The 24,900-nt window shown below is 55.6% G+C and overlaps 1 protein-coding gene across 1 annotated transcript in view; it reads left to right on the top strand.

Moving 5' to 3' along the window:
- The window catches only part of ADCK5 (aarF domain containing kinase 5), a 30,700-nt gene extending 11,256 nt beyond the window's left edge, over nt 1-19,444 (top strand). The window contains exons 6-11 of the mRNA XM_054060615.1: nt 1,326-1,737; nt 1,845-1,923; nt 4,782-4,873; nt 13,069-13,318; nt 15,678-15,779; nt 19,306-19,444. Of these exons, the coding sequence (XP_053916590.1) occupies nt 1,326-1,737; nt 1,845-1,923; nt 4,782-4,873; nt 13,069-13,318; nt 15,678-15,779; nt 19,306-19,411 (1,041 nt within the window). The 3' untranslated portion in view covers nt 19,412-19,444. The remainder of the gene's footprint in view (nt 1-1,325; nt 1,738-1,844; nt 1,924-4,781; nt 4,874-13,068; nt 13,319-15,677; nt 15,780-19,305) is intronic.
- Nucleotides 19,445-24,900: the final 5,456 nt, after the last annotated feature.

Below are 24,900 nucleotides of genomic sequence, written 5' to 3'. Positions count from 1 at the left end.
TAGAGGGGTCCCAGGGGGGTTTGGGGGGGCTTTTGGGTTCCCCGGTTGTATTTTGGGGTTCCCACGTTGACTTTTGGGGTTCCCACGTTGGTTATTGGGGTCCCCATGTGTATTTTGGGGTCTCCCATGTGGCTTTTTGGGGTCCCCGGTGGTATTTTGGGGTCCCCCGTGTGGCTTTTGGGGTCCCCTCTTGTATTTTGGGGTTCCCACGTTGACTTTTGGGGTTCCCACGTTGGTTATTGGGGTCCCCGTGTGTATTTTGGGCTCTCCCATGTGGCTTTTGGGTTCCATATGTGTATTTTGGGGTCCCCCGTGTGGCTTTTGGGGTCCCCCTGTTGTATTTTGGGGGGTCCCCACGTTGGTTTTGGGGTCCCCATGTTGTATTTTGGAGTCCCTCGTGTGGCTTTTGGGGTTCCCGGTTGCATTTTGGGGGTCCCCGGTTGTATTTCAGGGTCTCCCATGTGGCTTTTGGGGTTTCCACGGTGGTTATTGGGGTTCCCACGTTGTTTATTGGGGTCCCCATGTGTATTTTGGGGTCTCCCATGTGGCTTTTGGGGTCCCCCTGTTGTATTTTGGGGTCCCCTCTTGTATTTTGGGGTCCCCACGTTGACTTTTGGGGTTCCCACGTTGGTTATTGGGGTCCCCGTGTGTATTTTGGGGTCTCCCATGTGGCTTTTGGGGTCCCCACGTTGGTTTTCGGGGTCCCCCGTGTGTATTATTGGGGTCCCCCGGTCATATTTTGGGGTTCCCTATTGTATTTTGGGGTCCCCCATGTGGCTTTTAGGGTCCCCACATTGACTTTTGGGGTTCCCACGTTGGTTATTGGGGTCCCTGTGTGTATTTTGGGCTCTCCCATGTGGCTTTTGGGGTCCCCACGTTGGTTTCCGGGGTCCCCCGTGTGTATTTTGGGATCCCCACGTTGGTTATTGGGGTCCCCGTGTGTATTTTGGGGTCTCCCATGTGGCTTTTGGGGTCCCCTCTTGTATTTTGGGGTCCCCACGTTGGTTTTTGGGGTCCCCCGTGTGTATTATTGGGGTCCCCCGGTCATATTTTGGGGTCCCCTCTTGTATTTTGGGGTCCCCCATGTGGCTTTTGGGGTTCCCTGTGCGGCTTTTGGGTTCCATATGTGGATTTTGGGGTCCCCGTGTGGCTTTTGGGGTCCCCCTGTTGTATTTTGGGGTTCCCCCATGTGGCTTTTGGGGTTCTCCTGTTGCATTTTGGGGTCCCTGGTTGTATTTTGGGGTCCCCCGTGTGGGTTTTGGGGTCCCCCTGTTTTATTTTGGGGTCCCCCGTGTGGCTTTTGGGGTTCCCACGTTAACTTTTGGGGTCCCGGGTCATATTTTGGGGTTCCCTCTTGTATTTTAGGGTCTCCACGTTGGTTTTTGGGGTCCCTTTGTTGTATTTTGGGGTTCCCTCTTGTATTTTGGGGTTCCCACATTGACTTTTGGGGTTCCCACGTTGGTTATTGGGGTCCCCATGTGCATTTTGGGCTCTCCCATGTGGCTTTCGGGGTCTCCCATGTGGCTTTTGGGTTCCATATGTGTATTTTGGGGTCCCCCGTATGTATTTTGGGGTCCCCCCGTGTGTATTTTGGGGTCCCCTTCCCCCGTGTGTATTTTGGGGTCCCCCCACGTTGCTTTTTGGGGTCCCCCCAGGCGGCCACGAAGCTCATCCGTCTCTTCGCCGAACAAATCTTCTCCACCGGTTTCATCCACGCGGATCCGCATCCCGGCAACGGTACAGGGGGGGACCCCCAAAATCCAAAGGGGGGGGGAGGGGGACCCCCAAAATTAAAAGGGGGGGGGGTGAGGAGCCCCCCTAAAATTATTGGGGTGTCCTTTAAGTGCTGGTGCGTCGCGGCGCCGACGGCAAAGCGGAACTCATCCTCTTGGATCACGGCCTCTACGAGGAGCTCAGCCAAAGGTATAAGGGGGGGTTTTGGGGGGCAGGGGGTGGGTTTTGGGGTGCAGGGGGGGGATTTTGGGGTCTAAAGGTGGGTTTTGGGGGGGATTTGGGGGGATTTTGGGGTGCTGGGGGGTGGATTTTGGGGTCTAAAGGTGGGGTTTGGGGGGGATTTGGGTGGATTTTGGGGTCTAAGGGGTGGATTTTGGGGTGCCAGGGGGGGATTTTGGGGAGTAGGGGGGGATTTTGGGGGTGCGGGGGGGGATTTTGGGGTGTAGGGGTGGATTTTGGGGTGCAGGGGGTGGATTTTGGGGTACCAGGGGGGGATTTTTGGGTGTAAGGGGTGGATTTTGGAGTGCCAGGGGTGGATTTCGGGGTGTAAGGGGGGGATTTGGGGTCTAAAGGTGGGGTTTGGGGGGGATTTGGGGGGATTTTGGGGTCTAAGGGGGGGATTTTGGGGTGTAGGGGTGGATTTTGGGGTGTAAGGGGTGGATTTTGGGGTGCCAGGGGGGATTTTGGGGTGTAAGGGGGGGATTTGGGGTCTAAAGGTGGGTTTTGGGGGGGATTTTGGGGGATTTGGGGGTCTAAAGGGGGGTTTTGGGGGGATTTTGGGGGATTTTGGGGTATAAGGGGTGGATTTTGGGGTGTAGGGGGTGGATTTTGGGGTGCCAGGGGGGATTTTGGGGTGCAGGGGGTGGATTTTGGGGTGTAGGGGTGGATTTTGGGGTGTAAAGGGGGATTTGGGGGTGTAAGGGGGAGATTTGGGGGTCTAAAGGTGGGTTTTGGGGGGGATTTGGAGGGATTTTGGGGTCTAAGGGGTGGATTTTGGGGTGCCAGGGGGGATTTTGGGGTGTAGGGGGGGATTTTGGGATGTAAGGGGGTGGATTTTGGGGTGTAAGGGGGGGATTTTGGGGTCTAAAGGTGGGTTTTGGGGTGTAGGGGTTGGATTTTGGGGTGCGGGGGTGGATTTTGGGGTGCCAGGGTGGATTTTGGGGTGTAAGGGGGGGATTTGGGGTCTAAAGGTGGGTTTTGGGGGGGATTTTGGGGTGTAGGGGGTGGATTTTGGGGTGTAAGGGGGGGATTTTGGGGTGCAGGGGGTGGATTTTGGGGTGCCAGGGTGGATTTTGGGGTGTAGGGGGTTGGATTTGGGGGTGTAAGGGGGGGATTTGGGGATCTAAGGGTGGGTTTTAGGGTGGATTTTGGGGGATTTTGGGGTGCCGGGGGGGGATTTTGGGGTGTAGGGGGTGGATATTGGGGGTGCGGGGGGGGATTTTGGGGTGTAGGGGGGTGGATTTTGGGGTGTAGGGGGGAATTTTGGGGTGCAGGGGGTGGATTTTGGGGTCTAAAGGTGGGGTTTGGGGGGGATTTTGGGGTCTAAGGGTGAGTTTTGGGGTGCCAGGGGGGGATTTTGGGGTGTAAGGGAGTGGATTTTGGGGTGTAAGGGGGGGATTTGGGGTCTAAAGGTGGGTTTTGGGGGGGATTTTGGGGTGTAGGGGGTGGATTTTGGGGTGTAAGGGGGGGATTTTGGGGTGCAGGGGGTGGATTTTGGGGTGTAAGGGTGGATTTTGGGGTGTAAGGGGGGATTTTGGGGTGCAGGGGGTGGATTTTGGGGTGTAAGGGTGGATTTGGGGGTGCAGGGGTGGATTTGGGGGTGCAGGGGGTGGATTTTGGGGTGCAGGTGTGGATTTTGGGGTGCAGGGTGTGCATTTTGGGGTGCAGGGGTGGATTTTGGGGTGCAGGTGTGGATTTTGGGGTGCAGGGGTGGATTTTGGGGTGTAGGGAGGGGATTTTGGGGGTGCGGGGGGGATTTTTGGGTGTAAGGGGGGGATTTTGGGATGTAGGGGTGTGGATTTTGGGGTGTAAGGGGGGGATTTTGGGGTCTAAGGGTGGGGTTTGGGGGGGATTTGGGGGGATTTTGGGGTCTAAGGGGTGGATTTTGGGGTGTAGGGGTTGGATTTTGGGGTGCGGGGGTGGATTTTGGGGTGCCAGAGTGGATTTTGGGGTGTAGGGGGTTGGATTTGGGGGTGTAAGGGGGGGATTTGGGGGTGTAAGGGTGGGTTTTGGGGTGGATTTGGGGGGATTTTGGGGTGCCGGGGGGGGGATTTTGGGGTGTAGGGGGGTGGATTTTGGGGTGTAGGGGTGGATTTTGGGGTGCAGGGGGTGGATTTTGGGGTCTAAAGGTGGGGTTTGGGGGGGATTTTGGGGTCTAAGGGTGAGTTTTGGGGTGCCAGGGGGGGATTTTGGGGTGTAAGGGAGTGGATTTTGGGGTGTAAGGGGGGGATTTGGGGTCTAAAGGTGGGTTTTGGGGGGGATTTTGGGGTGTAGGGGGTGGATTTTGGGGTGCCAGGGGGGATTTTGGGGTGTAAGGGGGTGGATTTTGGGGTGTAAGGGGTGGATTTGGGGGTGCAGGGGGTGGATTTTGGGGTGTAAGGGGGGATTTTGGGGTGCTGGGGGTGGATTTTGGGGTGCAGGGGTGGATTTTGGGGTGTAAGGGGTGGATTTTGGGGTGCAGGGGTGGATTTTGGGGTGTAGGGAGGGGATTTTGGGGGTGCGGGGGGATTTTTGGGTGTAAGGGGGGATTTTGGGGTGCCAGGGGTGGATTTTGGGCTGTAGGAGTGGATTTTGGGGTGTAAGGGGTGGATTTTGGGGTGCCAGGGGGGGATTTTGGGGTGTAGGGGTGGATTTGGGGGTCCCGGGTTGGATTTTGGGGTTCCAGGTTGGATTTTGGGGTGGATTTGGGGGTTCCAGGTTGGATTTTGGGGTTCCAGGTTGGATTTTGGGGGTTCCAGGTTGGATTTTGGGGTGGATTTGGGGCTCCCGGGTTGGATTTTGGGGTGCCGGGGTGGGGGGGGTCCCCCCAAAAAGTTGGGGTTCCCCAGGGACCGGGAGTGGCTGTGCCGCCTCTGGAGGGCGATGGTACTGCGCGACGAGAGCGGCGTCCGGAGCTGCGCCCGACAAATCGGGGTGCACGGTCAGAAACGGGGGGACGGGGGGGGAAATGGGGTACAGGGGGGGAAATGAGGGGCTGGAAGTGGGGGTACAGGGGGGGAAATGGGGGGAGAAATGGGGTATGGGGGGAAATGGGGGGCTGGAAGTGGGGGTACAGGGGGGAAATGGGGGAGAAATGGGGTACGGGGGGGATGTAGGGGGGTGGAAGTGGGGGTACAGGGGGGAAATGGGGTACAGGGGGGGAATGGGGGGGTGGAAGTGGGGGTACGGGGGGAAATGGGGGGCTGGAAGTGGGGGTACAGGGGGGAAATGGGGGGGTGGAAGTGGGGGTACGGGGGGAAATGGGGGGCTGGAAGTGGGGGTACAGGGGGGAAATGGGGGGAGAAATGGGGGTACAGGGGGAATGGAGGAGAAATGGGGTACGGGGGGAAATAGGGGGGTGGAAGTGGGGGTACAGGGGGGAAATGGGGTACAGGGGGGAAATGGGCTGGAAGTGGGGGTACAGGGGGGGAAATGGGGTACAAGGGGGGAATGGGGGGCTGGAAGTGGGGGTACAGGGGGGAAATGGGGTACAGGGGGGGAAATGGGGGGCTGGAAGTGGGGGTACAGGGGGGAAATGGGGGGAGAAATGGGGTACGGGGGGGAAAAGGGGGTACAGGGGGGGAAACGGGGGGCTGGAAGTGGGGGTACAGGGGGGGAAATGGGGGACGGGGGAGAAGTGGGGGGGTGGAAGTGGGGGTACGGGGGGGGAAATGGAGTGTGGGGGGAAGTGGGGGGCTGGAAGTGGGGGTACAGGGGGGAAAAGGGGGGAGAAATGGGGGTACAGGGGGGGAAATGGGGGCTGGAAGAGGGGCTACAGGGGGTAAATGGGGTACGGGGGGAAATGGGGGGCTGGAAGTGGGGGTACAGGGCGGAAATGGGGTACAGGGGGGAAATGGGGGGAGAAATGGGGTACGGGGGGAAAATAGGGGGCTGGAAGTGGGGGTACAGGGGTGGAAATGGGGGGAGAAATGGGGGTACAGGGGGGAAATGGGGGGAGAAATTGGGTATGGGGGGAAATGGGGTACGGGGGGACATGGGGAGGTGGAAGTGGGGGTACAGGGGGGAAATGGGGGGAGAAATGGGGTACAGGGGGGGAATGGGGGGAGAAATGGGGTACAGGGGGGGAAATGGGGAGCTGGAAGTGGGGGTACAGGGGGGAAATGGGGGGAGAAATGGGGTACAGGGGGGGAAATGGGGAGCTGGAAGTGGGGGTACAGGGGGGAAATGGGGTACGGGGGGAAATGGGGGGTGGAAGTGGGGGTACAGGGGGGGAAATGGGGTACAGGGGGGAAATGGGGGGTGGAAGTGGGGGTACAGGGGCGAAATGGGGGTACGGGGGGGAAATGGGGGGCTGGAAGTGGGGGTACGGGGGGGAATGGGGGGAGAAATGGGGTACAGGGGGGGAATGGGGTACAGGGGGAAATGGGGGGCTGGAAGTGGGGGTACAGGGGGAAATAGGGGGAGAAATGGGGTACGGGGGGAAATAGGAGGGTGGAAGTGGGGGTACAGGGGGGGAAATGGGGGAGAAATGGGGTACGGGGGGGAAGTGGGGGGGTGGAAGTGGGGGTACAGGGGGGAAATGGGGGGAAAATGGGGTACGGGGGGGATATAGGGGGGTGGAAGTGGGGGTACAGGGGGGAAATGGGGGAGAAATGGGGGTACAGGGGGGAAATGGGGGAAAAATGGGGTACAGGGGGGGAAATGGGGTACGGGGGGGAAATGGGGGGGTGGAAGTGGGGGTACAGGGGGGAAATGGGGTACAGGGGGGGAAATGGGGGGTGGAAGTGGGGGTACGGGGGGGAAATGGGGTACGGGGGGGAAATGGGGGGCTGGAAGTGGGGGTGCAGGGGGGAAATGGGGGGAGAAATGGGGTACGGGGGGGAAATGGGGGAGAAATGGGGGTACAGGGGGGAAATGGGGGTACAGGGGGGAAATGGGGGGCTGGAAGTGGTGGTCCGGGGGAGAAATGGGGTACAGGGGGGAAATGGAGGGCTGGAAGTGGGGGTACAGGGGGGGAAATGGGGGGAGAAATGGGGTACAGGGGGGAAATGGGGGGCTGGAAGTGGGGGTACAGGGGGGAAATGGGGGAGAAATGGGGTACAGGGGTGGAAATGGGGGAAGAAATGGGGGTACAGGGGGGAAATGGGGGGAGAAATTGGGTATGGGGGGAAATGGGGTACGGGGGGACATGGGGAGGTGGAAGTGGGGGTACGGGGGGGGAAATGGGGTAAAGGGGGGGAAATGGGGGGGTGGAAGTGGGGGTACAGGGGGGAAATGGGGGTACAGGGGGAAATGGGGGTACAGGGGGAAATGGGGGGCTGGAAGTGGGGGTTCAGGGGGGAAATGGAGGGAGAAAGGGGATACAGGGGGGAATGGGGGGAGAAATGGGGTACGGGGGGGAAATGGCTGGAAGTGGGGGTACAGGGGGGGAAATGGGGTACGGGGGGAAATGGGGGGGTGGAAGTGGGGGTACAGGGGGGAAATGGGGTACGGGGGGGAATGGGGGGGTGGAAGTGGGGGTACAGGGGGGAAATGGGGTACAGGGGGGAAATGGGGGGGTGGAAGTGGGGGTACAGGGGGGAAATGGGGTACAGGGGGGAAATGGGGGGGTGGAAGTGGGGGTACAGGGGGGAAATGGGGTACAGGGGGGGAAATGGGGGGAGAAATGGGGTACGGGGGGAAATGGCTGGAAGTGGGGGTACAGGGGGGAAATGTGGTACGGGGGGAAATGGGGGGGTGGAAGTGGGGGTACAGGGGGAGAAATGGGGTACGGGGGGGAAATGGGGGGGTGGAAGTGGGGGTACAGGGGGGGAAATAGGGGTACAGGGGGGGAAATGGGGGGGTGGAAGTGGGGGTACAGGGGGGGAAATGGGGTACAGGGGGGAAATGGCTGGAAGTGGGGGTACAGGGGGGAAATGGGGTACGGGGGGGAAATGGGGGGGTGGAAGTGGGGGTACAGGGGGGAAATGGGGTACAGGGGGGAAATGGGGGGGTGGAAGTGGGGGTACAGGGGGGAAATGGGGTACAGGGGGGGAAATGGGGGGGTGGAAGTGGGGGTACAGGGGGGGAAATGGGGGGAGAAATGGGGTACGGGGGGGAAATGGGGGGCTGGAAGTGGGGTACAGGGGGGAAATGGGGGGCTGGAAGTGGGGGTACAGGGGGGAAATGGGGGAGAAATGGGGGTACAGGGGGGGAATGGGGGAGAAATGGGGGTACGGGGGGGGAAATGGGAGAAAAGGGGGTACACGGGGAGAAATGGGGGTACAGGGGGGAACTGGGGGAGAAATGGGGGTACGGGGGGGGAAATGGGAGAAAAGGGGGTACACGGGGAGAAATGGGGGTACAGGGGGGAAATGGGGGGAAAATGGGGTACGGGGGGGATATAGGGGGGTGGAAGTGGGGGTACGGGGGGGAAATGGGGTACAGGGGGGAAATGGGGTACGGGGGGGATATAGGAGGGTGGAAGTGGGGGTACAGGGGGGGAAATGGGGTACAGGGGGGAAATGGGGTACGGGGGGGATATAGGGGGGTGGAAGTGGGGGTACGGGGGGGAAATGGGGGAGAAATGGGGGTACAGGGGGGAAATGGGGGGCTGGAAGTGGGGGTTCAGGGGCAAAATGGGGGTACGGGGGGAATTTGGGGGCCTGAAAATGGGGGTGCAGAGAGGTGCCCACCCCCCCTCTTCCATTTTTAGGGTCCCCCTCCCTCTTTCCCCTCTCCTTTTTTGGGGTCCCTCCTCACGTTTTGCCCCTCCCCTTCCCCTTTTTGGGGTCCTCCTTCGTGTTTGGGGGTCCCCCCTCCTTCTTTACCCCTCCCTCCCTTTTGGGGTCCCCTCTCTCTTTTGGGGTTCCCCCCTCCCTCTTTGCCCCCCCTCCCTCTTGGGGTCCCCCCTCTCTTTTTGCTCCCCCTCTTTTGGGGTCCCCCCCTCGTGTTTGGGGGTCCCCCCCCTCCCTTTTGGGGTCCCCCCCTCCTTCTTTACCCCCCCCCTCCCTTTTGGGGTCCCCTCTCTCTTTTGGGGTTCCCCCTTCCCTCTTTGCCCCCCCCTCCCTCTTGGGGTCCCCCCTCTCTTTTTGCTCCCCCTCTTTTGGGGTCCCCCCTCGTGTTTGGGGGTCCCCCCCTCCCTTTTGGGGTCCCCCCTCCTTCTTTACCCCCCCCCCCTCCCTTTTGGGGTCCCCTCTCTCTTTTGGGGGTCCCCCCCTCCCTCTTTGTCCCCTCCCTTTTGGGGGTCTCCCCCATCTTTTGGGGTCCCCCTCCCTCTTTGCCCCCCGTCTTTTGGGGTCCCCCCTCCCTTTTTGGGGTCCCCCCTCTCTTTTGGGGTCTCCCCTCCCTTTTTGGGGTGTCCCCTTCCTCTTGAGGTTCCCCCCCTTTTTGGGGTCCCCCCCTTATTTCGGTCCCCTCCTTCCCCCCCGAGATTTTGAGGTCCCCCTCATTTTGGGGTCCCCCTGATTTTGGGGTACCCCCAATTTTGGGGTCCCCCTGATTTGGGGTCCCCCCGATTTTGGGGTCCCCAATTTCTGGGTCCTCTGATTTTGTTGCCCCCCTCATTTGGGGTCCCTCTGATTTTGAGGTCCCCCTCATTTTGGGGTCCCCCTAATTTTAAGGTCCCCCTCATTTTGAGGTCCCCCTCATTTTGGGGTCCCCCTAATTTTGGGGTCTCCCTGATTTTGGGCTCCCCAATTTCTGGGTCCTCTGATTTTGTTTCCCCCCTCATTTGGGGTCCCTCTGATTTTGGGGTCCCCCTAATTTTGGGGTCCTCAATTTCTGGGTCCTCTGATTTTGGGTTCCCCCTGATTTTGCCCCCCCGAATTTTGGGTCCCCCCTGATTTGGGGTCCCCCCTGATTTTGACCCCCCTCATTTCAGGTTCCCCCCTGCTTCTCCCCCCCCCCCCCCCCATTTTGGGTCCCCCCTCATTTCAGGTCCCCGCTGATTTTACCCCCTCTCTTTTTTGGTCCCCCCTGATTTTGGGTCCCCCCTGATTTCAAGTCCCCCTAATTTTAGTCCTCCCGATTTCAAGTCCCCCCTGATTTTGCCCCACTGATTTCGGTTCCCCCTGATTTCAGGTCCCCCCCTGATTTTATCCCCCTCTGATTTCAGGTCCCCCTCATTTCTGTTCCCCCTGATTTCAGTCCCCTCTGATTTCAGGTTCCTCTTCATTTCAGGTCCCCCCCTGATTTTAGTCCCCCTGATTACAGGTTCCCCCCTGATTTCAGGTTCCCCCTGATTTCTGTTCCCCCCCTCCTTTTCCCCCCCTGATTTCAGGTCTCCCCTGATTTCAGGTCCCCCATGATTTTAGTCCCCCACTGATTTCAGGTCCCCCTTCATTTCAAGTCCCCCTGATTTTAGTCCCCCTGATTTCAGGTTCCCCCCTGATTTCAGGTCCCCCCTGATTTCTGTTCCCCCCTCCTTTTTCCCCCCTGATTTCAGGTCCCCCCTGATTCTTTCCCCCTTGATTTCAGGTCCCCCCTGATTTCTATTCCTCCTTTTTTCCTCCCTGATTTCAGGTCCCCCCCAATTTCAGGTCCCCCTCATTTCAGGTCCCCCCTGATTTCTGTTCACCCCTCCTTTCCCCCCCTGATTTCAGGTTCTCCTCCACTACAGGTCCCCCCTGATTCTCTCCCCCTCATTTCAGGTTCCCCCCGATTTCAGGTTCCCTTTCATTTCAGGTCCCCCCTGATTCTTTCCCCTCTGATTTCAGGTCCCCCCCTGATTTCTATTCCTCCCTTTTTCCTCCCTGATTCCAGGTCCCCCTAATTTTATAGTCCCCCTGATTTCAGGTCCCCCCTGATTCTTTCCCCCCTGATTTCAGGTCCCCCTGATTTCAGGTCCCCCTTCATTTCAAGTCCCCCTGATTTCAGGTTCCCCGTGATTTCAGGTCCCCCCCTGATTCTTTCCCCCCTGATTTCAGGTCCCCCCAATTCTTTCCCCCCTGATTTCAGGTCCCCCCTGATTTCAGGTCCCCCCCTGATTCTTCCCCCCTGATTTCAGGTCCCCCCCTGATTCTTTCCCCCCTGATTTCAGGTCCCCCCTGATTTCAGGTCCCCCTTCATTTCAAGTCCCCCTGATTTCAGGTCCCCCCTGATTCTCTCCCCCTCATTTCAGGTCCCCCTGATTTCAGGTCCCCCTCTGATTTCTGTTCCCCCCTCCTTTTTCCCCCCTGATTTCAGGTCCCCCTGATTTCTGTTCCTCCCTTTTTCCCCCCCCCCGATTTCAGGTTCCCCTTCATTTCAGGTCCCCCCCCGACTCTCTCCCCCTCATTTCAGGTCCCCCTCTGATTTCAGGTCCTCCCTGATTCTCTCCCCCTCATTTCAGGTTCCCCCTGATTTCAGGTCCCCCCTGATTTTAGGTTCCCCCTTCATTTCAAGTCCCCCTGATTTCAGGTCCCCCCTGATTTCAGGTCCCACTGATTCCAGGTCCCCCTCATTTCAGGTCCCCCCTGATTTTAGTCCCCCTCATTTCAGGCTCCCCCTCAATTTCAGGTCCCCCTGATTTTAGTCCCCCTTCATTTCAAGTCCCCCTGATTTCAGGTTCCCACTGATTTCAGGTCCCCCCCCTGATTCTTTCCCCCCTGATTTCAGGTCCCCCCTCATTTCAGGTCCCCCTTCATTTCAAGTCCCCCCTGATTTCAGGTCCTCCCTGATTCTCTCCCCCTCATTTTAGGTTCCCTCTCATTTCAGGTCCCCCTTCATTTCAAGTCCCCCTGATTTCAGGTCCCCCCCTGATTCTTTCCCCTCTGATTTCAGGTCCCCCCTGATTTCAGGTCCCCCTTCATTTCAAGTCCCCCTGATTTCAGGTTCCCCCTGATTTCAGGTCCACCCGTGATTCTTTCCCCCCTGATTTCAGGTTCCCCTTCATTTCAAGTCCCCCTGATTTCAGGTCCCCCCTGATTCTCTCCCCCTCATTTCAGGTCCCCCCCCCGATTCTTTCCCCCCTGATTTCAGGTCCCCCTGATTTTACTCCCCTCTGATTTCAGGTCCCCCCTGATTTCTGTTCCCCCGACCTTTTCCCCCACCTGATTTCAGATCCCCCCTGATTTCAGGTCCCCCCTGATTTTCTCCCCCTCATTTCAGGTTCCCCCTGATTTCAAGTCCCCCGATTTTACCCCCCCCTGATTTCAGGTTCCCCTTCATTTCAGGTCCCCCCCTGATTCTTTCGCCCCTGATTTCAGGTTCCCCCTGATTTCAGGTCCCCCCCTGATTCTCTCCCCCTCATTTCAGGTTCCCCCTGATTTCAGGTCCCTCTGATTTCAGGTTCCCTCTCATTTCAGGTCCCCCTTCATTTCAAGTCCCCCTGATTTCAGGTCCCCCCTCATTTCAGGTCCCCCCTGATTCTCTCCCCTCATTTCAGGTCCCCCCTGATTCCAGATCCCTCTGATTTCAGGTCCCCCTGATTTTATAGTACCCCTGATTTCAGGTCCCACTGATTTCAGGTCCCCCCTCATTCCAGGTCCCCCTGATTCCAGGTCCCCCCTGATTTCAGGTCCCCCAGATTTTATAATCCCCCTGATTTCAGGTCCCCCTGATTTTATAGTCCCCCTGATTTCAGGTCCCCCCTCATTTCAGGTCCCCCCTGATTCTCTCCCCCTCACTTCAGGTCCCCCTCATTTCAGGTCCCCTCTAATTTCAGGTCCCCCCTGATTTCTGTTCCCCCCTCCTTTTCCCCCACCTGATTTCAGGTTCCCCCTCATTTCAGGTTCCCCCTCATTTCAGGTTCCCCTTCATTTCAGGTCCCCCCCTGATTCTTTCCCCCCTGATTTCAGGTCCCCCCCTGATTTCAGGTCCCCCTTCATTTCAAGTCCCCCTGATTTCAGGTTCCCCTTCATTTCAAGTCCCCCCTGATTTTAGTCCCCCTGATTTCAGGTTCCCCCTTGATTTCAGGTCCCCCTTCATTTCAAGTCCTTCTGATTTTAGTCCCCCTGATTTCAGGTCCCACTGATTCCATGTCCCCCCTGATTTCAGGTACCCCTGATTTTATAGTCCCCCTGATTTCACCCCCCTCTGATTTCAGGTCCCCCTTCATTTCAGGTCCCCCCCGATTCTTTCCCCCCTGATTTCAGGTCCCTCCCTGATTTCAGGTCCCCCTTCATTTCAAGTCCCCCCGGTTTCAGGTACCCTCCCCCTTTCTCCCCGCCATGATTTGACGCGTGTCCGTCCCCTATTTCTCCCCCCCCTGCGCAGAGCCGCTGTTGCTGTGCGAGATGCTGCTGCAGCGGCCGCTGTGGGGCGCGGGGGCGCTGTCGGACGCGCTGTCGCGGGAGGAGCGCTCCTACATGCGGGCGATGGCGCGGCGGCGCTTCGCGGCGGTGGCGGCGGTGCTGCGGGCGCTGCCGACGCCGCTCCTCCTCGTCTGCCGCAACATCAACACCGTCCGCAGCGTCCACGCCGCCCTCGGAGCCCCCGTCGACCGCTACGGCCTCATGGCCAGGAGGTGCGGGGGGGGACACGGGGGGACGGGACGGGGGGGGAGGTGGAGGTGGAGGTGGTGGAGGTGGAGGTGGAGGTGGGATTGGGTTGAGTTGAGTTGGGTTGGGTTGAGATGGAGATGATGGAGATGGAGATGGTGGAGATGGAGGTGGAGATGGAGATGGAGATGGAGGTGGGATTGGGTTGAGTTGGGTTGAGTTGATGGAGATGATGGAGGTGGAGATGGAGATGGAGATGGAGATGAGATTGAGGTGATGGAGATGGAGATGGGATTGGGTTGAGTTGAGATGGAGATGATGGAGATGGAGATGATGAAGGTGGAGATGGAGGTGGAGATGGAGATGGAGGTAGAGATGGAGGTGGAGGTGGAGGTGGAGATGGGATTGACTTCGTTGAGTTGAGTTGGGTTCGTTGAGTTGAGTTGATGGAGATGGGGATGGAGGTGGAGATGGAGATGGAGATGAGATTGAGATGATGGAGATGGAGATGGTGGAGGTGGAGATGGAGATGGAGATGGAGGTGGAGATGGAGGTGGAGATGGAGGTGGAGGTGGGATTGGGTTGAGTTGGGTTGAGATGGAGATGATGGAGGTGGAGGTGGAGGTGGAGATGGAGGTGGGATTGGGTTGAGTTGAGTTGCGTTGGGTTGAGATGGAGATGATGGAGGTGGAGATGATGGAGGTGGAGATGGAGATGGGATTGGGTTGGGTTGAGTTGGAGTGGAGATGGAGATGGAGGTGGAGGTGGAGATGGAGGTGGGATTGGGTTGAGTTGAGTTGGGTTGAGTTGAGTTGGGTTGAGATGGGAATGATGGAGATGGAGATGATGGAGATGGAGGTGGAGATGGGATTGGGTTGAGTTGAGTTGAGATGGAGATGATGGAAATGATGGAGATGGAGATTATGGAGATGGAGATGGAGATGGGATTGAGTTGAGTTGGTTGAGTTGGGTTGAGTTGAGTTGAGTTGGGTTCAGATGGAGATGATGGAGATGGAGATGATGGAAATGGAGATGGAGATGATGGAGATGGAGGTGGAGATGGAGATGGGATTGGGTTGAGTTGAGTTGGGTTGGGTTGGGTTGAGATGATGGAGATGGAGTTGATGGAGGTGGAGATGGAGGTGGAGATGGAGGTGGAGGTGGAGATGGGATTGAGTTGAGTTGGGTTGGGTTGGGTTGAGATGGAGGTGGAGATGGAGGTGGAGATGGTGGAGGTAGAGGTGGAGGTGGAGATGGGATTGGGTTGAGTTGAGTTGCGTTGGGTTGAGATGGAGATGATGGAGGTGGAGATGGAGATGGAGAGAGGTGGAGATAGAGATGGGATTGGGTTGAGTTGGTTGAGTTGAGTTGGGTTGAGATGCAGATGATAGAGATGGAGATGGAGGTGGAGGTGGAGATGGGATTGGGTTGGGTTGATTTGGATTGAGTTGAGTTGGTTGAGTTGGGTTGAGATGGAGTGGAGGTGGAGATGATGGAGGTGGAGATAGAGATGGAGATGGAGGTGGAGATAGAGATGGAGGTGGAGGTGGGATTGGGTTGAGTTGGGTTGGGTTGATGGAGATGGAGATGATGGAGGTGGAGATGATGGAGATGGAGATGGAGGTGGAGATGGAGGTGGAGATGGGATTGAGTTGGGTTGAGTTGGGTTGAGTTGAGTTGGAGTGGAGGTGGAGATGGAGGTGGAGATGGGATTGAGTTGAGTTGAGTTGGGTTGGGTTGAGTTGAGATGCAGATGATGGAGATGATGGAGGTGGAGATGGAGATGGAGGTGGAGATGGAGATGGAGATGGGATTGAGTTGGGTTGAGTTGAGTTGGGTTGAGATGCAGATGATGGAGATGATGGAGATGGAGATGGAGGTGGAGATGGAGGTGGAGGTGGGATTGGGTTGAGTTGGATTGAGTTGAGTTGGGTTGGGTTGAGTTGATGGAGATGGAGATGATAGAGGTGGAGATGGAGGTGGAGGTGGAGATGGAGGTGGAGATGGGATTGAGTTGGTTGAGTTGGGTTGAGATGCAGATGATGGAGATGGAGATGATGGAGGTGGAGATGGAGATGGGATTGAGTTGGATTGAGTTGGGTTGAGATGCAGATGACGGAGATGGAGGTGGAGGTGGAGGTGGAGATGGAGGTGGAGATGGAGGTGGAGATGGAGGTGGAGATGGAGTTGTGTCGGAGATGATGGAGATGGAGATGTTGGAGATGGAGATGATGGAGGTGGAGATGATGGAGGTGGAGATGATGGACACGGGCGGTGCTTTGCGGTGGGTGTTGGGACGGCTGTCGTTGGGGTGGGGGAGGAGAAGACCCCTCCCCGTGGTCCCCCCCCGTCGGTCACCCCCGGTGTCCCCCCTGTGTCCCTCAGCGCAGTGCGCAGTTGGGGACGCGGCAGCGGTGGCGGCGGTGGCGCCTTCGGGCGGTGGCTCAGAGCCACCTGGGAGAGCCTTCGCTTCGAGGTGGCCCTCAGGTGAGGGGGAGGGGACAGTGGGGAGGGGAGGGGACAGTGGGGAGGGGACAGTGGGGAGGGGAGGGGACAGTGGGGGAGGGGACAGTGGGGAGGGGACAGTGGGGGAGAGGATAATGGGGGAGGGGATAATGGGGAGGGGACAGTGGGGGAGGGGACAATGGGGGAGGGGATAATGGGGAGGGGACAGTGGGGGAGGGGATAATGGGGGAGGGGACAATGGGGAGGGGACAATGGGGGAGGGACAATGGGGGAGGGGACAGTGGGGGAGGGGAGGGGACAGTGGGGGAGGGGACAGTGGGGGAGGGGACAATGGGGAGGGGACAATGGGGGAGGGGACAATGGGGGAGGGACAATGGGGGAGGGGACAGTGGGGGAGGGGACAATGGGGAGGGGACAATGGGGGAGGGGACAATGGGGGAGGGACAATGGGAGAGGGGACAATGGGGGAGGGGACAATGGGGGAGGGGACAATGGGGGAGGGGATAATGGGGAGGGGACAATGGGGGAGGGGACAATGGGGGAGGGACAATGGGGAGGGGACAATGGGGGAGGGGACAATGGGGAGGGGATAATGGGGGAGGGGACAATGGGGCGATGATGATGACAATGATGATGTTGACGATGACGATGATGACATTGATGACATTGACGATGACGGTGATATTGTGACAACGTTGATGTTGACAATGGTGACGTTGATATTGAAGAGGACGTTGATAACGATGACGATGATGTTGACATTGACGATGACGATGGTGATTGTGATGATGTCGATGATGTTGACAATGTTGACGTTGACGATGACATTAATGATGACGATGTCGATGTTGATAATGACATTAATGATGGTGTTGATGACGATGATGTTAATGATGATGTTGACAATGACGATGTTAATGTTGGTGACATTGAAGAGGACGTTGATGTTGATGATGATGTTGACAATGACGTTGATGATGACATTGATGACGATGATGTTGATATTGACGATGACGATGGTGATTGTGATGATGACGATGACGACGATGTTGACAATGTTGATGTTGACAATGACGTTAATGATGACGACGATGTTAATGTCGGTGTTGATGTTGACTATGTTGACGTTGACAATGACGTTAATGATGACGATGTCGATAATGACATTGATGATGATGTTGACGATGATGTTGATGTTGATGATGATGACATTGTTGATGATAACGATGATGATGATGACATTGACGATGACAATGGTGATTGTGATGATGTCAATGACGATGTTGACAATATTGACGTTGACGATGACGTTAATGATGATGATGTCGATGTTGATAATGACATTGATGATGACGATGATGACGATGTTGATGTTAATGATGACGATGATATTGAAGAAGACATTGATGATGATGTTGACAATGACATTATTGATGTTGATGATGATGTTGACGATGACATTATTGATGTTGATGACGATGATGTTGATAACGATGACAATGATGATTGTGATGTTGATGATGATGACGATGTTGACAATGTTGATGGTGACAATGACATTAATGATGAAGATGATGTCGATTGTGATGATGATGATGTTGACGATGGCGATGATGACAATGTTGACGATGACGTTAATGATGACGATGTCGATGTTGATAATGACATTGATGATGATGTTGATGATGACGATGATGTTGATGTTAATGTTGATGTCAATGATGACATTGAAGAAGACATCGGTGATGTTGATGATGACAATGGTGATTGTGACGATGTCGATGTTGATAATGACATAAATGATGACGTTGACAATGATGATGACAATGACGTCGATGATGACAATGATTGTGATGATGTTGATGACGATGATGATGACGATGTTGACAATGTTGATGATGACAATGATGTTGATGACGATGACGATGTTGACGATGACGATGTTGACGATGCTGATGTTGATGGCACTGAAGAGGACGATGATGAGGTTGACGATGACATTGTTGATGCTGATGTTGATGATGACAACGACGATGACGATGTTGATGACGATGACGATGTTGACATTGACGATGACAATGTTGACGTTGATGATGACGTTAACGATGATGATGTCAATGTTGATAATGACGATGATGTTGACGATGATGATGACAATGTTGATGTTGACGATGACATTGATGACGATGATGATGTTAATGTTGGTGGTGATGATGTTGACATTGACGATGACATTAATGACGATGTCAGTGTTGATAACGATGTTGATGATGACATTGATGATGACGATGATGTCGATATTGATGATGATGATGTTGATGACGATGACGATGTTGGCGTTGACAATGACGATGCTGATGTTGATGACATTGAAGAGGACAACGATGAGGTTGACAATGACATTGTTGATGTTGATGATGACAACGATGACGATGTTGATAATGATGACGATGTTGACGATGACAATGATGATTGTGTTGATGTCAATGACGATGTTGACATTGATGATGACGTTAATGATGACGATGTCGATGTTGATAATGACAATGATGATGATGACAATGACAATGTTGATAACGATAACGATGAAGATGATGATGTGGACGATGACGTTGATGTTGATAACAATGATGTTGTTGATATTGACAATGACAATGGTGATTGTGATGATGACGATGGAGATGATGACAATGTTGACGTTGACGATGACGTTAATGATGACGATGTCGATGTTGATAATGACATCGATGATGACGATGTTGACGATGTTGATGTTAATGATGACGATGCTATTGAAGAAGACGTTGATGTTGATGATGATGTTGACGATGACACTGATGTTGATGATGACGACGTTGATAACGATGATGATGTTGACATTGACGATGACATTAATGATGATGTCAGTGTTGATAACGACATTGATGATGACATTGATGATGACGTTGACGATGTTGATGTTAATGATGACGATATTGAAGAAGACGATGATGATGTTGACAATGACATTGTTGATGTTGAAGACGATGATGTTGATATTGACGATGACAATGATGATTGTGATGATGTTGATGACGATGGTGACATTGACGATGACGTTAATGATGACAATGTTGATGTTGATAATGACAATGATGATGATGACAATGACAATGTTGATAACGATGAAGATGATGATGTGGACGAGGACGTTGATGTTGATAACGATGATGTTGTTGATATTGACAATGACAATGGTGATTGTGATGATGTTGATGACAATGTTGATGATAATGACATTGATGACGACGTTGACGATGACATTGTTGATGCTGATGTTGATGATGACGATGACGATGTTGATAACGATGACGATGTTGACATTGACGATGACGATGATGATTGTGATGATGACGATGACGACGATGATGATGTTGACATTGACAATGACATTAACGATGACGATGTCGATGTTGATAATGACATCGATGACGTTGATGACGATGACGATGACAATGACGATGACGATGACGTTACCGACGCTGACGAAGCTCTTGCGGTGCCGCAGCCTGGACCGCCTCTCGGTGCGGTTGACGTCAGCGGCGCTGCGGCTCCTCTCCCGCTGGGGGGTTCTGCCCCACGGCGACGTCCTCGACCGCCACCTGCGCGCGTAGGGGCGACCCACGGCGACACACGGCGACACACGGTGACCCACGGTGACTTCTGTGGCCATAGGGGCTGCCCCATAGCGACCCACAGCGACCTACGGTGACCCACAGCGACCCCTGTGGCCAAAGGGGCTGCCCCACGGTGCCCCACAGCGACCCACGGAGACCGACAGAGACTCCTGTGGCCATAGGGGCTGCCCCACGGTGACCCACAGCAACACATGGTGACTCCTGTGGCCATAGGGGCTGCCCCACGGTGACCCACAGCAACACATGGCAACTCCTGTGGCCATAGGGGCTGCCCCATAGCGACCCACAGCAACCCACGGTGACTTCTATGGCCATAAGGGCTGCCCCACGGTGACCCACGGCGACCCACGGCGACTCCTGTGGCCATAGGGGCTGCCCCACAGCGACCCACGGTGACTCCTGTGGCCATAGGGGCTGCCCCATAGCGACCCACAGTCACTCCTGTGGCCATAGGGGCTGCCCCACGGCGACCCACGGCGACCCACGGTGACCCATGGTGACCCACGGCAACTTCTGTGGCCATAGGGGCTGCCCCACGGTGACCCACGGCGACCCACGGCGACTCCTGTGGCCATAGGGGCTGCCCCACAGCGACCCATGGTGACTTCTGTGGCCATAGGGGCTGCCCCATAGCGACCCACGGTCACTCCTGTGGCCATAGGGGCTGCCCCATAGCGACCTATAGCGACCCCTGTGGCCATAGGGGCTGCCCCACAGCGACCCACAGTGACCCATAGCGATCCCTGTGGCCATAGGGGCTGCCCCATAGTGACCCATAGCGACCCCTGTGGGCATAGGGGCTGCCCCATAGCGACCCACACTTTGTCCGTTTGGTTTCTGTTGCTATAAAGATGCAGTTGTGGGGCAGATGTGGGGCAGATGTGGGGCGTGGGGGGAAAGGGGAGGAGGGTGTGGGGAGGGATGTGGGGCGAGTGTGGGGCAGAACTTATGGGGCAGAACTTGTGGGGCACAACTTATGGGGCAGAACTTGTGGGGCAGAGCCTCGGGGTGAATGTGTGGGGCAGAACTTGTGGGGCAGAGCCTGAGGGTGAATGTGTGGGGTGGAACTTATGGGGCAGAACTTGTGGGGCAGAGCCTCGAGGTGAGTGTGTGGGGCGGAACTTATGGGGCAGAGAGCCTCAGGGTGAATGTGTGGGGCAGAACTTGTGGGGCTCTACTTATGGGGCAGAGCCTGAGGGTGAGTGTGTGGGGCAGAACTTGTGGGGCAGAACTTGTGGGGCAGAAGTTATGGGGCAGAGAGTGTGTGGGGCACAACTTATGGGGCGCAACTTATGGGGCAGAACTTGTGGGGCACAACTTATGGGGCAGAACTTATGGGGCAGAGCCTCAGGGTGAATGTGTGGGGCAGAACTTATGGGGCAGAACTTATGGGGCACAATCTGAGGATCCCCAAAAGGACCTCTTTGAACCCCAAAAGAACTCTCTGAACCCTAAAAAGGGCTCTTTGAACCCCAAAAGGACCTCTTTGAACCCCCAAAAAGACCTCACTGAACCCCAAAAGGACCTCTCTGAACCCCAAAAAGAGCTCTTTGAACCCCAAAAGGACCTCTTTGAACCCCAAAAAGACCTCTCTAAGCCCCAAAAGGACCTCTTTGAACCCCAAAAGGACCTCTGAACCCCCAAAAGGACCTCTTTGAACCCCAAAAAGACCTCTTTGAACCCCAAAAAGATCTCTCTGAACCCCAAAAGAACCTCTCTGAACCCCAAAAGGACTTCTTTGAACCCCAAAAAGGCGTCTTTGAACCCCAAAAGACCTCTCTGAGCCCCAAAAGGACCTCTGTGAACCCCAAAAGGACCTCTTTGAACCCCAAAAGGACCTCTGTGAACCCAAAAAGATCTCTTTGAATCCCAAAAAGACCTCTCTGAACCCCAAAAGGACCTCTTTGAACCCCAAAAAGACCTCTTCGAACCATAAAAGGACCTCTTTGAACCCCAAAAGAACTTTTTGAACCCCCAAAAAACCTCTCTGAACCCCACATTTTGAACCCCAAAAGAACTTTTTGAACCCCCAAAAAACCTCTCTGAACCCCACATTTTGAACCCCAAAACCCCCATAGACCCCAAAGCCCCCTCTGTACCCCACATTTTGAACCCCAAAACCCCATTAGACCCCCAAAACCCCCTCTGTACCCCACATTTTGAACCCCAAAACCCCCATAGACCCCCAAAAACCCCTCTGTACCCCACATTTTGAACCCCAAAACCCCATTAGAACCCCAAAACCCCCTCTGTACCCCACATTTTGAACCCCAAAACCCCCATAGAACCCCAAAAACCCCTCTGTACCCCACATTTTGAACCCCAAAACCCCATTAGAACCCCAAAACCCCCTCTGTACCCCACATTTTGAACCCCAAAACCCCCATAGACCCCCAAAACCCCCTCTGTACCCCACATTTTGAACCCCAAAACCCCCATAGAACCCCAAAACCCCCTCTGAACCCCACATTCTGAACCCCAAAACCCTCATAGACCCCAAAACCCCCTCTGTACCCCACATTTTGAACCCATAACCCCCATAGAACCACAAAACCCCCTCTGTACCCCACATTTTGAACCCCAAAACCCCATTAGAACCCCAAAACCCCCTCTGTACCCCACATTTTGAACCCCAAAACCCCCATAGACCCCCAAAAACCCCTCTGTACCCCACATTTTGAACCCCAAAACCCCATTAGAACCCCAAAACCCCCTCTGTACCTCACATTTTGAACCCCAAAACCCCCATAGAACCCCAAAAACCCCTCTGTACCCCACATTTTGAACCCCAAAACCCCCATAGACCCCCAAAACCCCCTCTGTACCCCACATTTTGAACCCCAAAACCCCCATAGAACCCCAAAACCCCCTCTGAACCCCACATTCTGAACCCCAAAACCCTCATAGACCCCAAAACCCCCTCTGTACCCCACATTTTGAACCCATAACCCCCATAGAACCCCAAAACCCCCTCTGTACCCCACATTTTGAACCCCAAAACCCCATAGAACCCCAAAACCCCCTCTGTACCCCACATTTTGAACCCCAAAACCCCCATAGACCCCCAAAACCCCCTCTGTACCCCACATTTTGAACCCCAAAACCCTCATAGAACCCCAAAAACCCTCTGTACCCCACATTTTGAACCCCAAAACCCCATAGAACCCCAAAACCCCCTCTGTACCCCACATTTTGAACCCCAAAACCCCCATTAGAACCCCAAAACCCCCTCTGTACCCCAAATTTTGAACCCATAACCCCCATAGACCCCCAAACCCCACACTGAACCCCACATTTTGAACCCCAAAACCCCCATAGATCCCCAAACCCGCCTCTGTACCCCACATTTTGAACCCCAAAACCCCCATAGACCCCCAAAACCCCCTCTGTACCCCACGTTTTGAACCCCAAAAACCTCATAGACCCCCAAAACCCCCTCTGTACCCCACATTTTGAACCCCAAAACGCCCCATAGAACCCCAAAACCGCTCTGTACCCCACATTTTGAACCCCAAAACCACATTAGAACCCCAAAACCCCTTCTGTACCCCACATTTTGAACCCCAAAACCCCCATAGACCCCCAAAACCCCCTCTGTACCCCACATTTTGAACCCCAAAACCCCCATAGAACCCCAAAACCCCCTCTGAACCCCACATTCTGAACCCCAAAACCCTCATAGACCCCAAAACCCCCTCTGTACCCCACATTTTGAACCCATAACCCCCATAGAACCCCAAAACCCCCTCTGTACCTCACATTTTGAACCCCAAAACCCCCATAGAACCCCAAAACCCCCACTGTACCCCACATTTTGAACCCCAAAACCCCCTCTGTACCCCACATTTTGAACCCCAAAACCCCCATAGATCCCCAAAACCCCCTCTGTACCCCACATTTTGAACCCCAAAACCCCCATAGATCCCCAAAACCACCTCTGAACCCCTCATTTTGAACCCCCAAACCCCCATAGAACCCCAAAACCCCCTCTGTACCCCAAATTTTGAACCCCAAAACCCCATTAGAACCCCAAAACCCCCTCTGTACCCCACATTTTGAACCCCAAAATCCCATTTGAACCCCAAAACCCTTCTGAGAGATACATTTTGAACCCCAAAACCCACATAGACCCCAAAACCCCCTCTGTACCCCACATTTTGAACCCGAAATCCCCCATAGACCCCCAAAACCCCCTCTGTACCCCACATTTTGAACCCCAAAACCCAAAGACCCCCAAAACCCTCTCTGTACCCCACGTTTTGAACCCCAAAACTCCATTAGAACCCCAAAACCCCCTCTGTACCCCACATTATGAACCCCAAAACCCCATAGAACCCAAAACCCCCTCTGTACCCCACATTTTGAACCCCAAAACCCCATTAGAACCCCCAAACCCCCTCTGTACCCCACATTTGAACCCCCAAACCCCCTCTGTACCCCACATTTTGAACCCCAAAACTCCCATAGATCCCCAAAACCCCCTCTGTACCCACATTTTGAACCCCAAAACCCCCATAGAACCCCAAAACCCCTCTGTACCCCACATTTTGAACCCCAAAACCCCCATAGATCCCCAAAACCCCCTCTGAACCCCACATTTGAACACCAAAACACCCCATAGACCCCCAAACCCCCTCTGTACCCCACATTTTGAACCCATAACCCCCCAAACTGCCCCCGTTTCCCACATTTTGAACCCCAAAACCCCCATAGCGCCCTAACCCCCCCCGTACAGACGTCCTTCTCCTCCTCCTTCCCCTCCCCCTCCCTCCCCTCTCCCCTCCCCCTCCTTCCCCGCCCCCCCGGGGGCTCCTCCCCCTCCCCCCCCCCCCCATTATAAAGCTGCGCCGCCGTTGGTTTCTCTCTCAGACCTTCGGGGCCGCTCTCGGCGCCCTCTCCACCTCCTCCCCTCCCTCCCCTTCCCATTGCCATTACCGGGGCCGCTGTCCGCGGTGCTGAACCGCCTCTGTCCGCGGTGCTGAACCGCGTCTGTCCGCGGTGCTGAAACGCCTCTGTCCGCGGTGCTGAAGCGCCTCTGTCCTCGATGCTGAAGCGCCGCTGTCCTCGATGCTGAAGCGCCTCTGTCCTCTGCGCTGAATCGCCGCTGTCCGCAGTGCTGAAACGCCGCTGCCCGCAGTGCAGAAGCGCCGCTGTCCGCGGTGCTGAAACGCCTCTCCGCGGTGCTGAATCGCCTCCGTCCTCTGCGCTGAATCGTCTCTCTCCGCGGTGCTGAATCGCCTCTGTCCGCAGTGCTGAAACGCTTCTGTCCTCTGTGCTGAAACGCCTCTGTCCTCTGTGCTGAATCGCCGCTGTCCGCGGTGCTGAAATGCCTCTCCGCGGTACTGAATCGCCTCTGTCCTCTGTGCTGAACCGCCTCTGTCCTCTGTGCTGAATCGCCTCTGTCCTCGATGCTGAACCGCCGCTGTCCGCGGTCCTGAATCGCCTCTTTCCGCGGCGCCGAACCG

This window comes from Cuculus canorus, chromosome 2 (genome assembly GCF_017976375.1).
Source record: "Cuculus canorus isolate bCucCan1 chromosome 2, bCucCan1.pri, whole genome shotgun sequence".
Classification (NCBI taxonomy): domain Eukaryota; kingdom Metazoa; phylum Chordata; class Aves; order Cuculiformes; family Cuculidae; genus Cuculus; species Cuculus canorus.
The sequence above is the reverse complement of the archived record's forward strand: the minus strand, read 5'-3'. Positions and strand labels throughout refer to the sequence as shown.